The sequence below is a fragment of the Lissotriton vulgaris genome, chromosome 5, assembly GCF_964263255.1.
Source record: "Lissotriton vulgaris chromosome 5, aLisVul1.2, whole genome shotgun sequence".
NCBI lineage: Eukaryota > Metazoa > Chordata > Amphibia > Caudata > Salamandridae > Lissotriton > Lissotriton vulgaris.
The window spans coordinates 1,047,799,812-1,047,822,589 of NC_141693.1; the positions used below are offsets into that span (position 1 = coordinate 1,047,799,812).

At 45.4% G+C, this 22,778-nt stretch overlaps 1 protein-coding gene across 3 annotated transcripts in view; it reads right to left on the reverse strand.

The window, feature by feature from the left end:
- SLF2 (SMC5/6 complex localization factor 2) overlaps nt 1-22,778 on the reverse strand; it is a 404,246-nt gene that overhangs the window by 167,748 nt on the left and 213,720 nt on the right. For all 3 annotated transcript variants that reach the window (XM_086922683.1, XM_086922686.1, XM_086922685.1), the window contains one exon: nt 11,167-11,308. In XM_086922683.1, coding sequence (XP_086778809.1) covers nt 11,167-11,308 — 142 coding nt within the window. The remainder of the gene's footprint in view (nt 1-11,166; nt 11,309-22,778) is intronic.

A 22,778-nucleotide genomic window follows, 5' to 3' on the forward strand; every position in this document is an offset into this window, starting at 1 on the left:
CAGGGGGAGCGGATGATGAGCTTCGCCCCTTTCAGGCCCTGCATCGCATCACCGAGCTTCGGTGCCCTCTTGGCGCCTGGTCTGACCTTGAGGGCCTCCCGGCTCGAACCACCCCCGGACTTCCTTGTGACAGCGGGGTGGACGGGCTGCGAGACGCCCGGATTTCATTTCACTCACCCAGATCTCTGCTCCCTCCCTTTGTCCCGTAGGAAGTGACATTCCTGTGTTCATCCGAACCCTCGGGTAGAGGATGTCCGGTACCTGGGACAATGTACAATGGCCCTGTTGGCCTGTTTTGGTTGTGTTTCTTCTCTATGCTCTTTATCTTCCTTCTCTCTCTTTTCTTCCTACTTTTCTCTCGCGCTGCCCTTTCCTCCTGTTCCTTCCCCGCGCTTGCGGAGGGGTGGCATGGTGGGACCTACGGGGGTTGGCACGCTGGGGGCGAGGTGAGGCTGACACTGCCCTGTTTGCGGGGGGGGGATGCTTCATTGGTACTAGCACAGCTCCGCTCCCCCTTAGTGCGATGACAGCGAACATCCCCGCGCCCTTGAAGGTCCTGTCACTCAATGTCAAAGGGCTCAACTCCCCCAACAAACGGAATCAGATATGGCGCTACCTCCTGCATCACTCCCCTGACATTATCCTCCTCCAGGAGACGCACCTTCTAAAGGGGGATACCAGGCGCATGGCGCACCCTAGATACCCCACACAGTTCTGGGCCTCCTCTGACACTAAGACGGCGGGGGTGGCCACCCTCTGCAGGGCTGGCTTCAGACGGGGACCCACGAAACCCTTCATGAGTGCCGACGGGCGTTTCCTCCGAGCCACGGTGCAGATGGGTTGTGCAAAGTTCACCCTGGGATGTGTATATGCGCCCAACCAGTCGCAGGACAAATACCTCCAGGCACTACTGCGAGACCAGTTCCCACCAGGCGACCCTAGCGTGATCTTGGGCGGCGACTTTAATCTAGTGTGGGACCCTGAGTTAGACCGGGCGGGGGCCTCCTTTAATGGCACGGGGGCAATGTCCTCTACCCTCAGAACACAGCTTACAGACCTGGGACTTGTGGATGTGTGGCGCTACCACAACCCGGGAACCCGGGACTACTCCTTTTATTCACACTCCCATAGGACGTACTCCCGTATTGACTATCTTTTCACCTCCCTTGAATTGGCCCGAGACTCCTTGACTGCCGCTATATCCGACATTTCCCTATCGGACCACGCACATGTGGAACTTTTGCTACAAGCTCCCCTGGCCCATGCCACTCGCGAGCGGAGGTGGGTACTCCCGCCGAGTGTCCTTCGGGACCCGGAGGATGCCGCCAGCATCCGTGACGCCATAGACTCGTACTTCGCTATTAACGATACCCCTGATTTGCCCTTCCATACGATCTGGGATGCCTTCAAGGCCACCATTAGGGGCCACATTACCTCCCTGGCGGTGGCGCGGAGGCGGGAGGCGTTTAAGCTAGAAACCGACCTGGCTAGTGAGATCAAACAAGCGGAGGTTCGGGACAGGGACTCTCCCTCACGGGCGTCTAAGAGAACGCTCGCCAACCTCAGGGGGCAACTCCGCACGCTGCGCACCAACAAGGCAGAGCGCTCCCTACTGGCGCTCAAACAACGTTACTACGAGGGCGGGGACAAAGCTGGCCGCCTGCTGGCAGGCAGACTGCGAGCGCGTGCAGCCAGGGCCCACATCGCCAACGTCAAGCGACAGGATGGCACCTGCGCCACCTCTGAAAAAGCCAAGCAGGATGCCTTCGTCACCTACTACTCCTCCCTATATGCTGAGGAGCCTACCTCTGCGGAGGCGCGCGAGGCCGTGCTTGCGGATTTCGAGGGGTCTCCGCTGTCCCCGGCGTGTGCAGCTACACTGGAAGGTCCCCTGCAGGAGGAGGAAATAACGGAGGCTGTCAAGGACCTCCCCATTGGGAGAACCCCGGGACCAGACGGTCTGCCGTTGGCCTTCTACCGCTTATTTCTGACCCAGCTCCGCCCGCACCTGCTGCGGCTGTACAGTTCCTTCTCTGACACCACTGGCCCGTCCCCCGATATGGGCCTGGCGGAGATCGCCCTGATTCCCAAGCCTGGGAAAGACCCCGACCTGTGCGCCTCCTATCGCCCCATCGCCCTCCTGAATACCGATCTTAAGATCTACACCAAGATCCTGGCCAAACGGCTAGACCCGTACATGCGGGATTAGTAAACCCGGACCAGGTGGGATTTATTCGGGATCGACAGGGGGCCGATAACGTGCGCAGGCTGGCACACCTAGTGGGGAAGGTACGGCATTGGGATATACCGGCCTGCCTCCTCTCGCTAGACGCAGAAAAGGCCTTCGACCGGGTCGACTGGGCCTTCTTGCGAGCGGTCCTCCAGAAACTTGGTCTTGGCCCTAAAATGATCTCTCGGTGCATGGCCCCCTACCTCGGACCACAGGCCAGAATTCGGGTCAACGGCCAACTGACACCGCCGCTCTCGATTCACAGGGGCACGAGGCAGGGATGCCCGCTCTCGCCGCTCCTGTTCGCCCTGGCGGTGGAGCCGCTGGCGGAGCTGATTAGGCGCACCCCTGACATTCACGGAATCCCCCACGGGGGACGAGCCAACAAAGTGGCGCTGTTCGCGGACGATCTGATCCTTACTCTTACGCACCCTCGGGACTCCCTCCCGGCGGTGCACGACGCCCTCTCCCTATTTGAGCGAGCATCTGGCCTTAAGATTAACCACACCAAATCCTGGGCGCTTAACCTCACCATCCCTGAGGAGGAGGTCAACTTCCTGAAGGGGGTTACACCCTACCGTTGGGCGGAGGACCACATCAAATACTTGGGTCTGGACCTAACGCCCCACCTGGACTCATGGTCCGCGCGGAACTGGGCATCTTGCCGCAAAGAAGTCCTGGCGGACCTGCGGAAATGGAAGCCCTTGATGATCTCCTGGCTAGGGCGGCTCAACGCGGTCAAGATGTCGGTCCTCCCCCGTATTCTATATGTTTTCCAGTGCTTACCCACCCCAATCCCGCTTCACTGCATTAAGAGTCTCCAACGCGACCTCACGTCCTTCATCTGGGGTGGTAAGCGACACCGGTTTTCACAGAAAGTCCTCATGGAACCGAGAGACAGGGGCGGCCTCGCCTGCCCGAACCTTCTCCACTACTACTGGGCGGCGCACCTTCGGTTCGTCATAGAATGGGGTGCACGCGAGAGCGACAAGCACTGGTTCCACATGGACCGGGTGGTCACGGGGCGCACTATATGGGACCTGCCTTGGCTACCGCGCGCGGCGCGATCCAGGAGTGCGTATATGGCAGTCCCGACGAAAACAGTCCTTGACGTCTGGGACAGGGTGGCGGTGTCCAAGGGCCTAACCACGTTCCCCTCTCCACACACCCCCATCGCTGGTAACCCGCACTTTGCCCCCGCAGCCCGGACCCGTGCTTTTGAGAACTGGACACAAGGGGACTGCAGAGTTATAGGAGACCTCTTTCTTGGAGGGGCACCTAAATCATGGCCCGACTGCAGGGAAGAATTCGGTCTCCCCTCGACCGCCGGCCTACAGTATGCCCAACTGCGCCATTGGACAATGGGAGATGACATGTATCGGGCTGCCACCAGGGCCTACACGCCATTCGAGAAACTGGCACGCTCCCTCGGGGGGCTGAAAAGACTTATCTCCCAGATCTATAACATCCTGCAGCACCCCACCGCTCCGCCTGCGCACCCCTACCAGAGACAATGGCAGTCGGTGGCCGGCGCCGATATAACGCCTTCTCAGTGGACCAGGCTGTGGACTGACATCCCTAAAACCTTTCGCAGCATCCCGCAGAGGGAAAACGCATACAAGATGCTTACGCAATGGTACTAAACCCCCCTAAGACTCAGCAAAATGTTCCCTACTTCCTCGCCGCTATGCTGGAGGTGTAGTACTGCGACTGGCGACTTCGTACACATCTGGTGGTCATGCCCTACTCTAGCTGTCTTCTGGAAGGAGGTCCTCAGTCACATTAAGAGGGTGTTGGGTTTCCCCCTACCTGAAGAGGTTTGCACGCTCCTGCTGGGCATTCGACCCCCTGCACTCAAGGCCCTCACGCGCAGCGACTGGATCCTCACACTTCACATGTTAGGCGCTGCCAAGCAACTCATTGCTCTGTACTGGAAGCGGGCTGAGGCGCCACCGATAGCCTCCTGGTTTGTACGCCTCTGGCAGGTCCTGACTATGGAGCTGCTCACGGCACGGATACAAATGAGGGGCGTGCGCTTCAAGGCAGTGTGGGAACCCCTCGTGCGCTATCTGTGCTCCATCAGCTATTCACGCCACATGCCCCCCAGGCTTCGTGCTCTGCAGCTCTTCGAGGACGCCCTCATCCCTGCTGACCCGAGCAGACTAGGTCCTTAACTGCTCCCCCCAGTGCAGGCGCTGTTGCGCTCTACCACACCGCACACCGCTTGCGTTCTTGCCCCCAAACCGGCGACTGATACCTTCCCCCCCGGCCCCTCTTCCTCTCGCTACTGCTCACTCTCCTTCCGACTTTTTCTTCCTTCCTACTTGCCACTCTGGCTTCCGCCCCCCTACGGGGCAGTTTGGGCCCCGTTGGGCCTGTTGGAAAACGTGACACTACAGCTCTTACTTCCATACGCGCTTCCCCCACACAACGATGCAACGCCCGCACATGGCCACCTCTTGCTATCACTACCCCTAAGCCACGCGGCCGGCCCCTTCTGGGGGTTGTAGGCAGGGCGCTGTGTTAATGCTCCAACCCCCCCCTGGTTGCTCACGCCTTCAAGTTCTTCTATACGCGGCCGGCCCTGACACGGGGTTGTAGGCTTATCGCTGTGTTCACAATAAAAACAGATTTGAACAAAAAAAATAAATCTACTCACCCACTCACTATGGCGAGTAGATTTTTTTCAGGGCAAACCAGTTGTCAAGCTGACTAGCTCGACCTGGTGAGTGGAATCTACTGCGGAGCTAATTATAGCTAGTTTACTGTGCAGGTAGTACAGTAGTGGTGAGAGTCTCTTCAGGGCAGCAGGATGAAACGCTATAAAACCATTTAAAGGTTATAAAGAACAGATGTTGATTCGCTGACTGCAGCGCAGGCTCGGACTGCTGAGCCTACGTTGCAAACAGCAACTCTCACTTGTGCTCTTCTTCGTGGATATGTGTGCTTTCCCAGTGCACGCTTCTCACTGGCTTATTACACTCCGCTAGAGCTGGATATTCAGCCTGAGAGGAGTCTAAACTGCCTCTGCCAGCCCATGTGTGAAGAGCCTCAGTGCGCCATATTGAGATGGCAATGTCAAACTGGTTGGGCACTCCATAGAGGCATATTCCAGTTTTGGCACACTGAACTGACCAAGCTGCCGACAGAAGTCATCTAAAATGCTTTCTTCAATGCAGGGAACCGTTTCACTTCAGTACATTAGATTACTTTAACAGTATTTATTAAAACTGACAGTATTTAAACACACAAGCACAGAAAATTCCTTCCCCAGGTCTGCTGACAATGCTACCAGTGTACTAAGAGGAAAGTCAGGGGTCATGTGTGCCCTATAGGAGGACAATATTATTAGCATAGCTGGAACAGCATTATGGGTTATTGACTAACATGTACAGCGCACATTCCTGGTGGAATGTTTGCTTTTTTGCCGGGGAAGTTTCATATGCATGCAAGGAAGGCTGCTTTTCTAATCACATCAGGTCACTACTGCTGTTTTTTCTGCATAAAACTAACAAACGTTATCTTTGTAACACGTGCTACATTGTAAGCCCACTTCAAAGAACTGGAATTCACAAGCGAATAAGGGTGGAGAAGGGAAGAAATAGAAATTGTATATTGTGTTATAAAAGAGTTGTAGGATCGTGGTTCATCAGTGTGCTTTAGGAAACAGCAATGCCAGAGTTGTAAGGGGCAAGAAGAGGGGTGGGGCGGATTTAGCGCTTTTAATTTAACTTTTTATATTTGTTTACAGCAAGGCTTCCTTGTATTGGTATTGGTATTGGTTTTGCAGCATGAAAGGGAACAAATAAATAAGCAACACAATTTACTTTCCATACAGTGCACACAGTACTCCATAGCATCATGAAAATAAAATGTGGCAAATGACGTGCACGGAACAACAACTTGATCATCAGGTGGTTAATGACATCAGATAACAGGACTTTGAAACCGCAAGACTAAAGCAGTACAGTATAAAATTCTGATTTAAAAAAAACAACAGTTGGCTGGTAGATCAGGATGTAAATGTCCAGTTTTAGATACAACACAATTCTTGTGCTCGTTTCTAAGCCCTTTAATCTCTTTACTTATATGGAAAATGAGACATGGATTTGAACAGGATCACACAATTTGGCTTAGAGAGAAAACTGGGATTCAAACCCTGTCTTATGATTTCATTTGATAACTTTATTTCGGTCGGAGACCATAAAAGTGCAGATAAAATACATACAAGCACATAATATTAAAACAATAAATATTAAGCAAATCGTTGTTTTAAAAAGAGAATTAAGCTAGTAAGTTATCAAGAAACAGCAGTATAAAATATAATTTTTGCAAATGGGTTATAAAACTTTGTCTTCTGCGCCACATACTAAGTAAATATCGAGATACGGCAAACACAATGGGGGGATGGGTATCATATGTTAAAATCCGACAAGCCTGAGTAAAATGCCGAAGCCTGATATTCCTGCAAATCGGGATCAACCAACAGTTCCTAATTGCTGAATATGAAGGACAAAAAAAACATTACAGGAGCTACATTTTCACTTTTATAGTCACATGCCGGACAGGCTTCTTTATTTGACTTTGACTATTTGCAGGTAAGCGCCCTAATTGGTAGGGTGCGATTGCCTTAACTGGAGATACAGCTTTTTCGCAAGCGGAGGTTGTATTACATCCATGAATTCCTCAAATTTAGATTCTACTTTTACTAGGAGGAACTCTGCCGACAGCCTGCCCATGGTTGCAGACCTCTAATGCAAAAAAGTTCTGCCTTCGGATCGGAGTTTGCTGTTCCTTTTTCGATATCCCAGGACAATGCATCTCAGGTGTTTCCTAGAATTGCCGGAGACCTATCCGGGTACTAACAGCCCTAATATGTTGCAGCCGTGGGATGTTTTTGCTTTTGAGGGAGGTCCAAACCTCAGAGAACTCAGCTCTACAAGGGCCAGTTCTGGGACTGACCACAGCCTCTTCCAATATACAATAGGTCTTGCAGTTGTGATCTCCTCTATTGGCTCCAACCCAAGGTCTAGTCTAAGAGGAATCAGTGGTGTGCTTGGTGGCAGTCCGACTAAGTTCCTCATAAAGCTTTGTTCCACCTTTCTGAGGTTAGGTATCTGTTTGTGCCCCAAAGTTGGGCGCCATATATAGCCACCGTTCTAGCCTGAAGACAGTATATTTCCAAGGCCGGAGATGCCGGTTTGAAGGCTGACCCCTTGAGAACTTTGCTAATGCCCCCCGCTACCTGGGATAGTGTGAGCGCCGACTTGGCGGTTTGGGTATTCCAATCAAAGCTCTCCGTCAGGGTAATACCCAAATATACAAAGGTCTTGACCCTCGCTAGGGGGGTGCCATTTAAAACTGGGTTTAGGCGTGTCTGCTTCGGGGGGTTGAAAATCATGAGCTTGGTTTTTTCCAAGTTTATTTCCAATCCCCGCAAAGCACAGAACGCTGCAAATCCATTGAGAGTTCTTTGAATGCCCGAGGATGTTTTCAACAGCAACAGAGTGTCGTCTGCAAACATCAGCGCGGGCACTCTCCCAGTCACCAGTTTTGGGGCATCGTTGTCCACCACACCATTCAAATGGTCTACAAGGCCATTGATATAGAGACTGAATAGTGTAGGGGCCAGGACGCAGCCTTGGCGCACTCCTTTCTGGACAGAAAAGCGTTTCGAAAGGTCACCATGCCTCCCACACCTAACCTGTGCATAGTTGTCTGTGTGGAGTCTGGATAGTATAGCCAATAGGTAAAACGGGAGACCCAAATCTGACAGCACCTTCCACAACGTCTCCCGAGGGACCAAATCAAATGCGGCCCGCAGGTCCACAAAAACAAGGTAGAGGCTACCACCCTCCACACTTGCTTTTTTCCAGTATAGGACCTGCAAACGCGAAATATTTGGTCTAGGGTGGAGGTGCCAGCCCTAAAGCCGGCCTGAAATGTGGTCAGTATTTCGTTTTCTTCTATCCACCCAAGGATCCTATCAAGAATGATCTTCCCCCATTAGCTTTTGTGATGTATCTATGAGACTAATGGGTCTGTAGTTTGATGGGGTAAGCGGGCAACCTTTTTTTAAAAACAGGCCAGATCTCGGCTCCCAGCCAAGTTACTGGCAGTTCTGCTCCCAACAAAATCTCGTTAAATAAGACAACCAAATAGGGTGGCCACATTTTGGCCTGGTTACGAAACAAATGACCAGGTTGTTTATCCAGACCGGGGGCCTTATTGGGAATTAGTTTTCCTATTGCTACCTCAACCTCCCTCGGCGTGATAATTTCGCACCAAGGGAGATGGGGCTCACTCCCCGCTACCAGTTGATCCCACCGTGAAGTGTCACCCGAGGGCCCCACCAGTCGATACTCGTTATGGGGCCTGGGGTGGACACTAATTCCCCCTGTTCATAATCTGCATCCCCTGAGGTTCCTCGGTCTTGCAGGGGTTCAACGGTTTAACAGATTATGGGGTCGGTCTCAGTAGCACCATAAAGTGCACCAAAGTGCGTTTCCCACAGAGCAGGTACGATATTCGGGGCGGGCGCAGGGGTAAGCCCATTCAGGCCTGTAGCAACAATAGACCAAAATGATTTCGGAACCCTACACTTTAATGGGGTTTCAAGCTCCTCCCACATCTTCACCTCCCATTCCTTCCTACCCTCATTGATTGCCTTTTTGTAGAGTGAGCGTTTGCCCCTAATAACTCCTGTGTCCTTAGTTTTTATTGCGAACAGGTCTTTTTTTGCCTTTCAACAGGAGGCATTATACCATGGATGTACCTTAATCCGTACCTTAAACCGTGGGAGGTGTGCTCTTCCCGCGGGACAAAAAACATCTCCTAACTTGGCAGCCAGCTGTTTATGAATGTCGGGAGCCCTTCCCCTGGAACCAGGTCCCCCCATATCAGAAATGATTTCTCATTTAGTAGCATAGTGGGTAAATTGCATTTCCTTTTTAATATTAAATATTTATTTAACTATCAGTTTTTTTGCTGCAAGTTTGCCTGCAGAGCCACACAATTAACCCTGGGCAAAGTACTACGCTACGTTCGCATAGTTTGCAAAGTTTGCGCTACTTCGCACTATGCAGATTGCACGTAGCTCAGTGCAAACATGCGTAGCAGTAATTTTTTGCTTGCTTGCGGTCCTCAACGTCAAGTTGGCGACCACGCCAAAAAATGACATCCCGGCGAGACTTTTTCCTCGTTCGCAATCAGCAACATCAAGTTGCCTATCGCGAGTGTGGAAAATAAACCTCATGGCGAGATTCTCAACGCAGGGAGGTCAGTTTTCTCATTGCGAGTGGTCGCATATGCTCGCGACCGCTCGTGATGAGAAACTACAAGTCCACGTTGAGAAAGCTGCGGCTCGAGTAGAAATCTACTTGAGCGGCAGAAAACGACCGCTTGCACTGTGCAAGATGTGGTTTGCACTGACTGCACAATGCAACAAGCATCCGGCACTATCCGGCACTGTGCAATCAGTGCGAACAGCATTTTGCACAGTGCACTACGTGGTTCGCGTAGCTCGCACAGTGCGAAATGCACTTCGCATAGCGCTACTGCGCGAACTACGCCCAGGGTTACACACAATGCGAGTTCTTTTTAGTGAGTTGAATACAAAACTTTTGTATCACCTAAGTAAGGCGGTGCTTCTCACAAGCCCTGTCCCTGTGCATAGGAACCACCCAAGAAAACGCCAGAAAGATGGAAAGGGTCGGAGTTTGAGAATGTCTATCTTGTTTAGATTCAGCAACTCTTATTATTGAAATCATATTTTGGGGGAGGTGGGCAAGTTCGAGGGAGCAGTGTTTCATATTGCCTCATGCACCTACTAATAGAAGTGCCTTCTGGTTGGGAACAGGACAAAGGGCTAGATGTCCATGCCAGTTGTGCAATGAAGAAAATGTGTCCCTCGCCCCTCTTTGTTTCCCTTTTTCTCTGTTGCTGATGTGTGAGTTCTGTCTGCTTGTGGCTGGCCACCGTCTCCCACCAGGGGCATGAGGGAGAAGGTTTGTTTAGGAAAGAGCCTCTCCTGGGGTGTGCTATAAGGGCCAAAGGCCAGGAATGCATATGCCCCTAACCCCCTGTGTCGTCCTGTAATAAAAGCAACTAACTATGATGAGCCATCCGTGAACTATCCACACCAATTCGAGGAAAGGTGTTTGCTTTTGGCGTTGGGAAGCTGATTGCCAAAGGCAGAAGCACCACTTCATGCTCACTGACACTGCCAATACAAATTTCTAAAGGAGGTACTGTAGTGATAAAGTCATGGAAAATTTGCGTTACATCAGTTTGTGGATCGAGTGCATCATTGTTAGGCCCAGTTGATAATTCAAGTTGAGAGACATGCAAGTCTGGCAATATGTCTAAAATTTATTAGGGCCTGCTTCCGCAATATAGTTATTAAAAGTGAGTTTTATTACGGCCCCTGCTCTGATGGCAATGCTATTAGTGAACTAAGAGGCACGTCAGGGGACATGTATATGTGGGCTAGAGTCTCATTATGCATGGAGCAAAAGTTTAGTCCATTAAATCAAACCAATTAGGCTTTTTAGTACAGCAGACGTGCTGAACTCACATCTTGGAAAGGGCTCTCATATGTGACAATGAAGAAAGAGGTGGCTCTGGGAAATAAAATGCTTCCATTGGACGACATAATAAGATCAGTTTATGGGCCAGGTACATCACAGTTAGTTCGAGTAGATTATTCAAGGTATAAGACCTGAAGGTTTAGTAGAATTTGTATGGTTTTTTCAAGGCCTGCTGCATTTAAAGTATTTCAAACACTATAAATATGTAAATGGGATTAAATTAGGATTGTGCGGTGTTGACAAAATATAACAGGAGAACCTTAAACAAACAAATAATAAAATTTGAGGCTTACCATGCGTATTCAGAATCTAGTTTTGTACAAAAAAAGTGTCAAAAAGTATGCTTACAGAATATCCTCTTCTTTGAACTCGGGTTGAAGACATTCCAATGAAAATAAGGATGTGAAAGGGATCCCCATGTTGAGAAACACAACTGAAACATCCAAAACGGAAGGCATCCAAGGTCTGAACTGTGCATCACTGGTTAAAACTATAACATAATATAAAACAAAAATTAAAAACACATTTTCTCAACTAGACCCATCCATGTCATGGGGTTAATTACTTCGCAATTAAATCTACAATGTTTGCTGCAAGGTATTATGGCCCGAAAACAGATTACTTTCATAAATTAAATACAAAACAGAATTTTCTTAAAGAGATAGACTTAAGCAGAAGACTGGTTACAAGCGCGTCAACACATATAAAACCATTTCTTGACAACAGGCAGCGCACATTACAACACTGGGCAGCAGTAGGCACAGCCATGATGAATACCCATTTTGAAGAATGTTAATGTTATTCTGTATTATTGCTAAATAACGGCTTCTTCAAAGATGGTTTTGGAGACATGTAGTGATTAACTCAAGTCATATTCACATTATGATTTAAACAGCCATTGGCAAAGCCAATAGGTGTGGCATTGGATGCCAGCCTTTTGGCAATTATTTGTACTTTGTCATGGTCTTTGCAAAACTTTACTGTTCAGGAAGCTGCCTGGCCCTCATCAATCTAAACATACTGTCTAATGGCTCAAATGTTTTTGGTGTCATAGAAGCAATGGCACTACCTGGCACTGAATGGAGGTACTATGTTTGTGAATGTGCTCCTTGTGAAAGAGCACATGCCACAACTCCTGTGTATGGCTCTTTCACGACGGATTTTAAAGAAAGGCTTTGGCCTCCCGGTTTTCCACGACTAACTGCGGGCAAAGGCGCCACAAAAAACTTTGGAGTCTGGTTCGATGCAAATCTGAATTTTTCGACAAGTGAAGAAGTTGGCCAGTACCTGCTCTGGCACTTTGAAAACGCTTAGGAAGTTTCTTCCCCTTCTGCCAGGTAGTGCCAGAGAAACTGTGGTCCAATGCCCTGATTTTGTCCCGCTTGGACTATGCCAACTGGTTGGTAGTCTGGGTTTTCTTGCCAAGAAACTGCAAGTTGTCCAAAACTCGGCGGCCAGACTTCTTCTGGGTCTGTTATCAAGGCATAGTGTTCGCACCCACCTGCGCTCCTTGCATTGGCTCCCAGTTGAACCCCGTCTGAAATTCAAAATGCTGTCTATCGCAAATAGAGCCCTTTACGGTCCAGGCCCTATTTATTTGCAGAAGAGGTTTGCCTTTTACACACCAGGTAGACAGCCGCGCTTGTCTGCTCAGATGTTGATACAGACCCCTAGGTTCAATCGCCAAAGACTTGGTGGGAATTTCTTTGTGCGCAAAGCCGGTCTAGCCTGGAACATGCTGCCCTTGGCTCTTCTGGGGAACCCAGGATCCACCGTGGTTTAGGAAAAAAATAAAAGATTGCTTTTTTAGTCTCTGATTTGTGTGCATTTTTCTTTTTCTGAAGCAAGCGCCGGGACACTCTAGTAGCTGTGCGCTGCATAAATTAAATATGGCATAACATATAACATAACAAAGTTAGCCAATGGCTGAAGAGGACTGATGTATTGCACCTTGATGCATGCTGGAGTGGGTGGAAGAAAAATGTGAATGACAACCACAGACGAATGGATGGAGTCGGACTAAACAACCCTATAAGTAACTATGTTCTACACATAATTTTAGTAAAACCAAAGGTCCTGGCTAACGCAGACCTAAAAAAACAATCAGTCCGGCATTGGCTTGCATTTGAGAAAGAAAAGAAAAGAAAGAAAAGAAAGCCAAACAAAATCAAAGGAAAAGAAAAAGGGCAACATTAGAGGCAGGAAAGAAGTAAGAAATAAACAAAGAAGGAAGGAATAAAGCAAAAAAGAAAGGAAAGAAAAACAGTAGAAAGAGGATAACTCACTAAAGAACAGTTTCAAATGGACCAAATCTACTATGCTGTTAAACAGCATCAGGCAGATAAACAAAGGCTACTCTAAAATGAATTTTTCAAAAGCATTGGCAGAAGGCAGGAACTGAAAGCTGGAATATACCCTTTGCTCACTTCAAAAGCGTCCTGCTATCACATCAGACTCTGTCCACAAGGGCAACACTAAAGTAATTATAAAGTAAAAACAAAATTATCAGCTTTAAAGGTAACCGCCTTGTGTGCAGATGTGCCCCTTATAAAAGAGCAAAATGCAGTAACTCTAAGTGAAGGTAAGAAGTGGCTTAAATAGGCCGTCCCATTGTCCCATACTGTATGTTGTGGGAGCGGAGCAAACTATGAATGACACAACGGATGAAGAAAGGGGGCAGAAAGCTTCTTTATGCAAGTAAATTATACAGATCAATTTAGTATAATCAAAATATCTAGGCTAACATCAGACCTAAAAATAGAGTCTATGGTCTGCCAACGGCTGCAGGTGTGTTATATTGATACCACTTATGGTCACACCGAAAACCTCTGATAAAAACATCTTGTGTTGTCAGGAAGGATTACAGCATTGTACATGGTGTTGAGTATATCTGAATCTGAGCTCAGTGTGTTTTGATCAGGTAAAACCGACTTGCTGTGCTGTCTGAAAATTACTGTACTACTTCAGAAACAAGCATAGTAGTACTGGCATTGGCAAACTAGGGTATTGAATACTTTTTAGATTTCTCAATGCAAGTATAAAGTAGTAAAATTAAAAAAGAAAACAGAAGACGCAGGCTGCCACCTGAGCATGGTGTTTATATGCCAGAAATGTAACATTAAAAAAAAAAAACTCTAGGTGTCTGACCTGCAGAAAGCTAGGGCAGAGTTAATAGACTAGACAGCAGAGAGGAAAAGGAGACTGTTGAAGAATCCAAGACTAAGATATGAAAAGGCTTGGTCACCTTTCCCAGCAATATGAATGAAAGGAACTAAAAGTAATAAGGCACCTGATGAAAGCAGAGTTTGTGGGGGTTGGTAATAAGTCTAAATGCAAACAATGCAGTAGGGGCTCCTGCCATAAAACAGCCCTGTGGCAGAAATAAGATATCAAACTGGTACCTCTTTTCAACCGGGTGGCAATGAAAGGAACAAAACCCAGCCAAAACAAGGGTATGTGTGGCAAATTTAAGAGAAGACTTGCAGCTGTTTTCTGATTCTGCTGTTGTCTAACCCCAAAAAAATGTGGGAGACCCAAATAAGGGTAATTTTAATACTCAACCTTGGAAAAAAATAGTAGGCTGATGTCTTCAGGAAGATAGGGAAGGATTTTCTGAATGATTCAGAAATAGAAGTAATCTGATGAGTAGGTTTATCAATTTGGGCAAAAAAGGAGAGAGACTAGAATCCAAAACAGTCCTAAGGTTTTATACAATGGGCGAGAATCTAGCTCCAAAAAGGCACAAAGCAAAAAGCCAGGCATTGGGGAAATTGCCAAATAAAAGTTTCTATTTTATGAGTATTTATATATGTATTCCAGATGATTACTTCTGATCATGCCCCTCCAGATAAACCTTCTCCTTCATTGCCTGCAGGAGGTCTTACTTTGGATGCAGAGGGAGCTTTCTTCAGTGTAATGCTGATAAGACCAAGATTCCCCAGTTTGGTAAAGAAACAGGATTCACAACCAACTTTAATGTGCCACAAGACATCCCCCTCTTTCCCCTCTGGCAAAAGGTAGTTAATAATTTGAGCCTTACAATCAATTAAAAATTATCTTTTGACACAGAGATAGGGTCAGTAGCAGGGAACTGTTATCGTCTCCTGTGTTCCTTCTGGAAAAATGTGAATTTTATTCCACTTAAAAAAGTAGGAGAGTAGCCCATGCTTTGATCACTTCCAGGCAGGACTACGTCAACTCCCCTAACTGTCTTTACAATGGTTTGCTTAACTATAAGATCAGAAAACGTCAGATTGTCAAAAACAAAGCCGCCTGCCTGGCTACCCATTAAAAAAGTGTTTTGTTCAAAGCCCTAATTTTCATATATTGTGGCTTCCACTTTCAAAGCCCTACTTATTTGATTAAGAGAATCTCTTATTACAACCCCTCCAGAGTTTTGAGGTCTGCCTCGTTCCTGTTAGTTTAGATTCCTACGTTGGTTAAAGATAGAAGTCCCTCCTTCTCTGTATTGACGGGTAGAAGCTTGGAACAAGTTCCAGCTCTACCTGCGTTCCTTTCAATGTGAGAGACACTTCAGGAAAGAACTGAAAGCACATCTATTTACGCTAGATTCATAGGAAGTAGCTGGCTGATCTCATCAGAGTAGCGACGGGATACTCAGCCGGAGTAGCTGCGTGCTCTAAATGGATTAATTCATATTTTGACATCATCCAAGATGAATCTGTGATGAGACCAAGAGAAGAAAGCCTATGTCTCGACAGCAGAGGAAGCAAAATACTTTGTAGTACAGCAAGAGGAGACAATACAGATGTTGAACAGTGTGCTCTCTGCATTACCCTAATCATCCCTTCAGCAGCGTCTTTTCCCCTCAATCCAGTAATAGTAAAAGATTGTCGGACTGTTTAGAATGTTGAAGTGGTTTGATTTCAAAAAGGTAGCAAAGAATTGGCCCTCCGGGCCTAGCACTGAAGTGCATTTTTAAAGTGAATATGCATGTGTGATCAGGCACCATGCCATCACCTACAGAGAATGAGATCCAGTGGCTGATCCATTGCCACATGCTGTATGCAGTGGTGGGCAAAATCAAAATTATCAATGACTGTTGAGCACATCAGTGGATGAAGAGGGCTGCCACAAAGCTCCTCAATCTATGTACATATATGTATTTTTATTAAGAATATTTTTAATAAAGCAAGACTAGCAAGACAACTAAACCAGTCTCTAAACTAGACCTACAAATGGACAAACTTCTTGACCTCAAGAGAAAAATAGCTTGAGTTAACTGCACCATCAGGATTCAAGCAAGCCGGGCCGACGACGGCTGAAATGCCAGAAACCGGTCCCCGGAAGCTGGTCTCCTTTCTGGTGAAGAATTGACTTGGTAGTTTAGTCTGCCCTGTTCCCATGATGCACTGGGCCAGGGACAGACTGATTTGCATATAGCCAGGTTCTGAGCTGGGATGGTGCAGTGAGCTAAATAACGGTGATGGATCAAGCCCTGATCTTTGGACTGGGTAAGAGTGGTCTGCTTGGGGGGAAGATGGCGGCCGGCTGAGACGCTCGGTCGCGAGCTCCGAGAAACCTCCAGGTGAAACATAGTGAAAACTGCTTCTCTCGATGCAGAATTGCCCGGAAACATGAGAGTTTGAACGGAACGGAACATAATAATCAGAGCCCGATAGAGCCCGTTACCTGATGGTGTGGATCGGTGTGGATTGTGTAGTCGCAGGCAGCAGAGGTAACGGATTTGGTATCAGCGGCGGCGGCGGCGGTGTGCGGTGTGTTGCTAGGCTCGGGTCGTTGAGCCCTTCAAGTTACATTACCGGCCGCTGAATTGTTTTGACCTGGGCAAGAGGAGGTGCCTGAGACCTGCATGACGAGCTGGGTCGCGGTCGTGGTGCGGCGTAGCCCGGACTCAGCAGACAATTTTGCAAGCAGCGCCGGTCTATGGGAAAGAGCGCGAGAAGCCGCCCAGAGTTGCAGGAGGAAACTCTGCAAGGTCGGATTTCTCTTCCGGGGTAAGAGTGGCAGAGACTGTAGCGCTGCTGTGTGCGTTTGTACAGATGGGGTGGGAGGGAGCAAGAAAGACTCAGTGAGAGCTTCACCAAGCAATAACTTCGAGGTCACCAGAGTGGGGGATTTGGAAAAATTGGGGGATTTTAATTCCCTTGAAAGTATCCTCAGTAAGAGAAAAGTGTGAAAAAACCTGTGGGAGTATTAAAGATATAAAACTGCTGATAAATCCCTGCTGGATGAATGAATGGAAAGGTGCAAGTTTCTCCCTTAATGAAGTACTGGAAGAAGGGAGACATACATACAGTGAAGAACAAAGAGGAACGGAGGAAGAGGCTGAGAGAGCTGAAATAGAAAAAGAAAAGGAGTTATCACAAAATTCAGAGAAAGCTGATAATAATAATCACATTGCTTTATTGGTGGGGAAGGATAAAAGTGTTAAAGACAAAAAAGAAAAAAGCCCACCTCAGTTCAGCTACTCCACAAGATCGAGATCAAAAAAGATAAAAGTAGCAGGAGCCTTCTTTTCTGCACTAGAGATCAGAAGAGGGAGGTGTAAGGTCAGCATACTGCCTCAGAAATCAAAGTATAAGCAAACAGAGCCTTATACAGTCTACAAAAAAGTGCATGACCCCTAGAAGCACAAAGAAAAACGCGAAACGCCCCCCACATTCAGAGGAACTGACTGAGAATATAAAAAGTAGAGGGACTAGGAAAAATAAAGACCAGAAAATCAAGATTACACCATCTTTAAGATCGTACTTTAAGGTACAACAAGTGGTACAAGCAAGAGGAAAGGTTCACTGTCTAGCAACTAACACGGATGATGCAACAAACATAACAAACACAACGGACACAACGGACACAGCATACCTGCAAGTACTAGCACCAATATCGGACAATCCGTGCACCAGCCCAATTTCCGAAGAGGAAGAGGGGGAGTTTGCAGACAAGGAGGTACCACCGAAAACAGATATGCAGTCACCTCCTACCTCGGCCCCAAACATAAGTGTGACTATTCCATTGGAGCAATCTTTTCCACCAAACCAATTACCACAACCAGTACTCCTACCACAAGCAAGTGTAATGTCCACATTACAAGATGAAAATGATCAAGAAATAGGTCAAGAGACTCAAGAGACTCATGAAGATGAGCCAGAACAAGAACATATGGAGTATATAGCTAAAGATAAGACAGAAAATATTTTAGAAGTGTGCCTAGATAAAATGATGGAAAAAATAATGGGAGAAATGAGAGAAAAATTTTCAATCTCAGAAGGAAACCAGAAAAAAATAAAAGAAGTCGTGGAAAGCCTAGATCAGAAACTAAATGATTTAGGGGTTAGAGTCACAGCGGTTGAAAATGAGCTTGGATCCCTAAGCAAAAAAGTTGATACAAACCAAAGAGAGATAAGACATCTAAAAGACAACGAAAAGGCCATCAAGGAGAAATTAGAATCTTTGGAAAACCAAGGAAGAAGGAATAACATCCGTGTGCTGAATGTCCCTGAAAATTCAGAGGGGTCTGATATTAAGGCTTACGTAATATCTCTTCTAGAAGAATTTCTACCCTGGACGAAAGACTGTGACTTGGCAGAAGACATCCAACGAGTACACAGAGACCCATTCAGGAAAATTAAAGAGAGAAAAACTCCGAGAAAAATCCTGGTAAAATTCAGAACCTACTCTCTGAAGGAAAAAATACTGAGTGAGGGTCTAAAAACTGGAAATTTCAACAAAGTCAATTGGTAATTTCGTATACGATCAGATATTTGTAAAGCCACACAAGACAGGCAATGGGAACTGGGGCAATATATGCAGGAGCTGAAAGCTCTGGGAGCAAGTGTACAAATGAAGTTCCCCGCCTCCCTAAGAATAATGTGGCGAAACAAAATGCACAACCTAAGGGAGTCAAAAGAGGTAGAAAATCTTATCCAATTAATAAAAGACCAAATAGAGATTGATAAATTAAACAGGGATTAATGCAGCAATGAAGGATTAGAAGAAACTAATTCCCTGTATAAAATTTGGTAAGCAAAAACTAGGAAAGTGAGAGAAAAAACACATACATATATACGCAGATATATGGATAAATACAAAACGGGACAAAACATCAATAGTAGGACAAAAAAAAATGAGAAGCACTTACATAAAATAAAACAAAAGAAAACACCTGGAGATTCGGAGCACGAAATCGGGTGTAAGAACACCTGAAAGAAGAAAAAGGGAGGCTCCCCCAGGGAGGGAATCTCAAAAATCACTCAAACGCATAATGCAATTTTGTAAATACGCACGGGTGGGGAGCAAGGTAGGGAAAATAAATGAAAAAAAAAATCCTCAAAACTGGAATACAAAAGGAATAGTAGGGGAGTCAAAGGCTGCCTCAATCGAAACGACAACTTAAGATGACAAAAGAGAAGTCAATAAAAATTCTAACATGGAATGTTAATGGGCTTAGAACCCCTCCAAGAAGAAGAAGGATCATGGAATACTTGAAAGCAATAGAAAGTGAAATTATTATTCTTCAAGAAACACATTTAATAAATGCAGAGTGGACTCAACTGGTAAAAAATATGAGTTGGATTGGATCAAGCATACATACAACACAAGAGTGCAATATAAAGGGGGTAGCAATCATCATAAAAAAATCACTTAATGCCAAAATAGAATCTAATGAAGTAGATAGCAATGGTAGATGGGCAATTGCTAAAGTCAGAATCGAAGACCGCATCCTCACAATTGTGGGATATTATGGCCCAAACAGGGATGATCCAGTGCCCCTAAAAAAACTATATTCAGATCTTCTAACATTCCCAACCCCGATTGTTATGGGAGGAGATTTCAATATTATAGGGGATCCTAAAATAGACAGAATGCCCCCAACAAAACAAGAGAATTTACCGAAAATGAGGGAATGGTTAGGGATCTACAAAAAAGACCTAATTCTGGAAGACATGTGGAAGCTAAAAGGTGTAAAAAACTACCTGTTCACCTATCACAACAAAAAATTAAGACACAAATCCAGAATAGATTTTTTTCTAATAAACAAATCCCTGCGAGATAATGTCAAAAGCATTGAACATCTACCTGCACACTTATCAGACCACTCTGCGGTTCAGCTAAATATAACACTTCCACAACCACACCTGGCCAATAGGTGGACAGTCGACCGATCAATCCTCAGAGATGAACAATGTGTGGAGCAACTCATAACAACTTCCCAACAATATTTTGAAGATAACACTGATGGTACATCCAAAGGAGTAATGTGGGATGCTTATAAAGCAGTATGTGGGATGCTTATAAAGCAGTAATTAGAGGTAAACTGCTCAGCTTGGGAGCACGTAAACATAAAATAAAATAAAAATTGGACATTAAGAAGCTGGAATTGGAAATTAAAGAAGTAGAAATACAGCTAGAGCGTGATATATATATAACTGAAGAAATGAGGAAAAATCTAGAAGAGAAGCATCGTAACTCAAAACAGAATATGATTGATTACCTGGAGAAAATAGTTAAAGAAAAGTGGGAGAGCAGCAAATTAGCAAACCATGAATATGGAGAAGGTTGCGGGAAAATGCTAGCCTGTAAAATGAAAATGGATCAGACAAGAAATAATGTACTTAGCATTTGTGCCCAAGACCAATCAACTATCTGCTCATATGATGTATCAATAAGGCAAGAATTTTCCAGATTTTTTACCTCAATATACAAAGAAGACACAAATCCTTCAGGTGTAGATATCAGGAACTATCTAGAGAGTATCCCTCTTCCGAGCTTGACAGAGGAAGAAATAAACTTCTTGAACACCGAAATAACACCAGAAGAAGTAAGAAATGCCATATGCAACCTAAAGAGAGGGAAAGCAGCGGGACCAGATGCTATACCAAATGAACTTTATATTGTATTAAAAGAAACATTAACTGAACACCTAACAGAAATAATGAATAAGACTTATCTAGGACATGAAATGATACCGGATTCATGGAATGATGCGACGATTAGCATCCTATTAAAACCAGGAAAAAACCCAAAGAACTGCGCATCGTACAGGCCAATATCACTCCTTAACTGTGACTATAAACTGTTTATGAATGTAATAGCTAAAAGATTATCTAAGGTTATGGCTAAATTAATTAACCCTGACCAAAAGGGCTTCATAAAGGGCAGACAAATCCAGGAAATTAATCACGAATTAGTGGCAACAATCGACGTAGCTGTATGTGAAAAGTTGCCTTTAACGATTATCACATATGATGCTGCCAAAGCTTTTGACCGCGTTAATTGGGCCTTTCTAAATAAAATTATAGAAAAAAGCAAATTAGGGACCAACTTTAGTCACATGGTAAAAGAAATATACACCAAACCAAGAGCGAGGATAGCAGTTAACTGGAATCTCACAGACAATATCGAAATTCATAGAGGCACAAGACAAGGTTGCCCCCTGTCTCCGCTACTTTTTAATTTATATATCGAACCCTTGGCCTGCTCTATCAGAAATCAGCCACTTATAACACCTTTCAGATACCAAAATTGGATAAAGAAAGTTGCGCTTTACGCTGACGATCTTATGGTATTTACGGACAACTATAACTCTTCTAAACTAGCGATAGAAGACGTAATGAATAAATTTGGTAAGGTTTCAGGCTATCTTATAAATATTGATAAAACAGAGATAATGAGCTGGAATACTAATTTGAATTCACCTCTTTTAAAGGATAGAATGAAATATTTAGGCATCACTATAACAAAAGATCTGGGAAAACTATCAGAAACAAACCTAAACATAGTGGCGAAAGAAATGAAAAAACCCCTTAAAATTTGGTCAGGTCTACCACCACTAAGCTTTTTAGGCAAATCTAACATAATAAAAATGTCAATCATTCCAAAATTCACTTATCTCTTTAATAACATTCCGTTCGAATTCAAAAAAGAAGCTTTAAAAAAATACAAGGAGAAATATCTAGCTTTATTTGGTCAGCAAAAAGCACAAGAATTGCATGGAACAAACTTAGGAGAAAGAAGGAACAAGGAGGTATAGCAAGCCCTGATATATATGAATACTATAGATCCTTCCAATTTAAAAATTTCAGAGCTCTGCTAAAGGAACACCAAGCTTACCCAACATATTTGCAACATCTAACAAATGGTGAAGATCATTTCCTTTTCAAATTCGGTCACCCAAAATTTTTCAAAAAAGTAAAACTGAAGGTTCTGAACAACGCCGCTAAGCTATGGAATCAGATAAGAATCGTCACAAAGATTCCATATTACAGCAGTATGGCTCCAATATGGGACTCGCCAGGCACCCCAGAATGCTTAAAGGACTCACTATCAAGTCCACTCAGACAAGCGGGAATTGAAAAATGGGGACAACTCCTGGTTGAAAGCGCCTTAATATCAAGGGAACATTTGCAAATAATAACAGAAAGAAAACCATCAAAGTTCAAATATTATCAATTGAGCAGTTGGGCAAACACCATTTCGAAAGGAGCAACAGATCCGAATAACTTAGAAACCGAAATGACGAATGAAACGGTATTAAAAAAAGAAGTCTCAAAATGGTATTGGACTTTAATTGAATCCGGCGAAGAGGATTTTACCATCCCTGAAAAGATATGGAGGAAAGATTTACCAATTGAAGCTCTGGATCTAAGTCTAATCTGGAAAAAATGAGTAGAGAAATGTTGGCTGTGTATAAACACAGCAGCCTTAAAAAGAAACCATCTCTTCTCTATACATAGAGCGTATTGGACACCCAAAAAACTATCAAAATTTAAAGGCTCGGCAATTAAATTGTGCGGTAAATGTGGCGAAGAAAAAGCGGACGATATTCACATGTTTGTTGGCTGCCCAGCACTTACGCAATATTGGCAAGAGATTGGTAAGACTCTAACTGCAATACTGGCAACACCCATAACTGTGAGTACTCTTTTAATTATTTTTGGGATATATAATACAAATCAACCAAATCAGATTAAACTGAG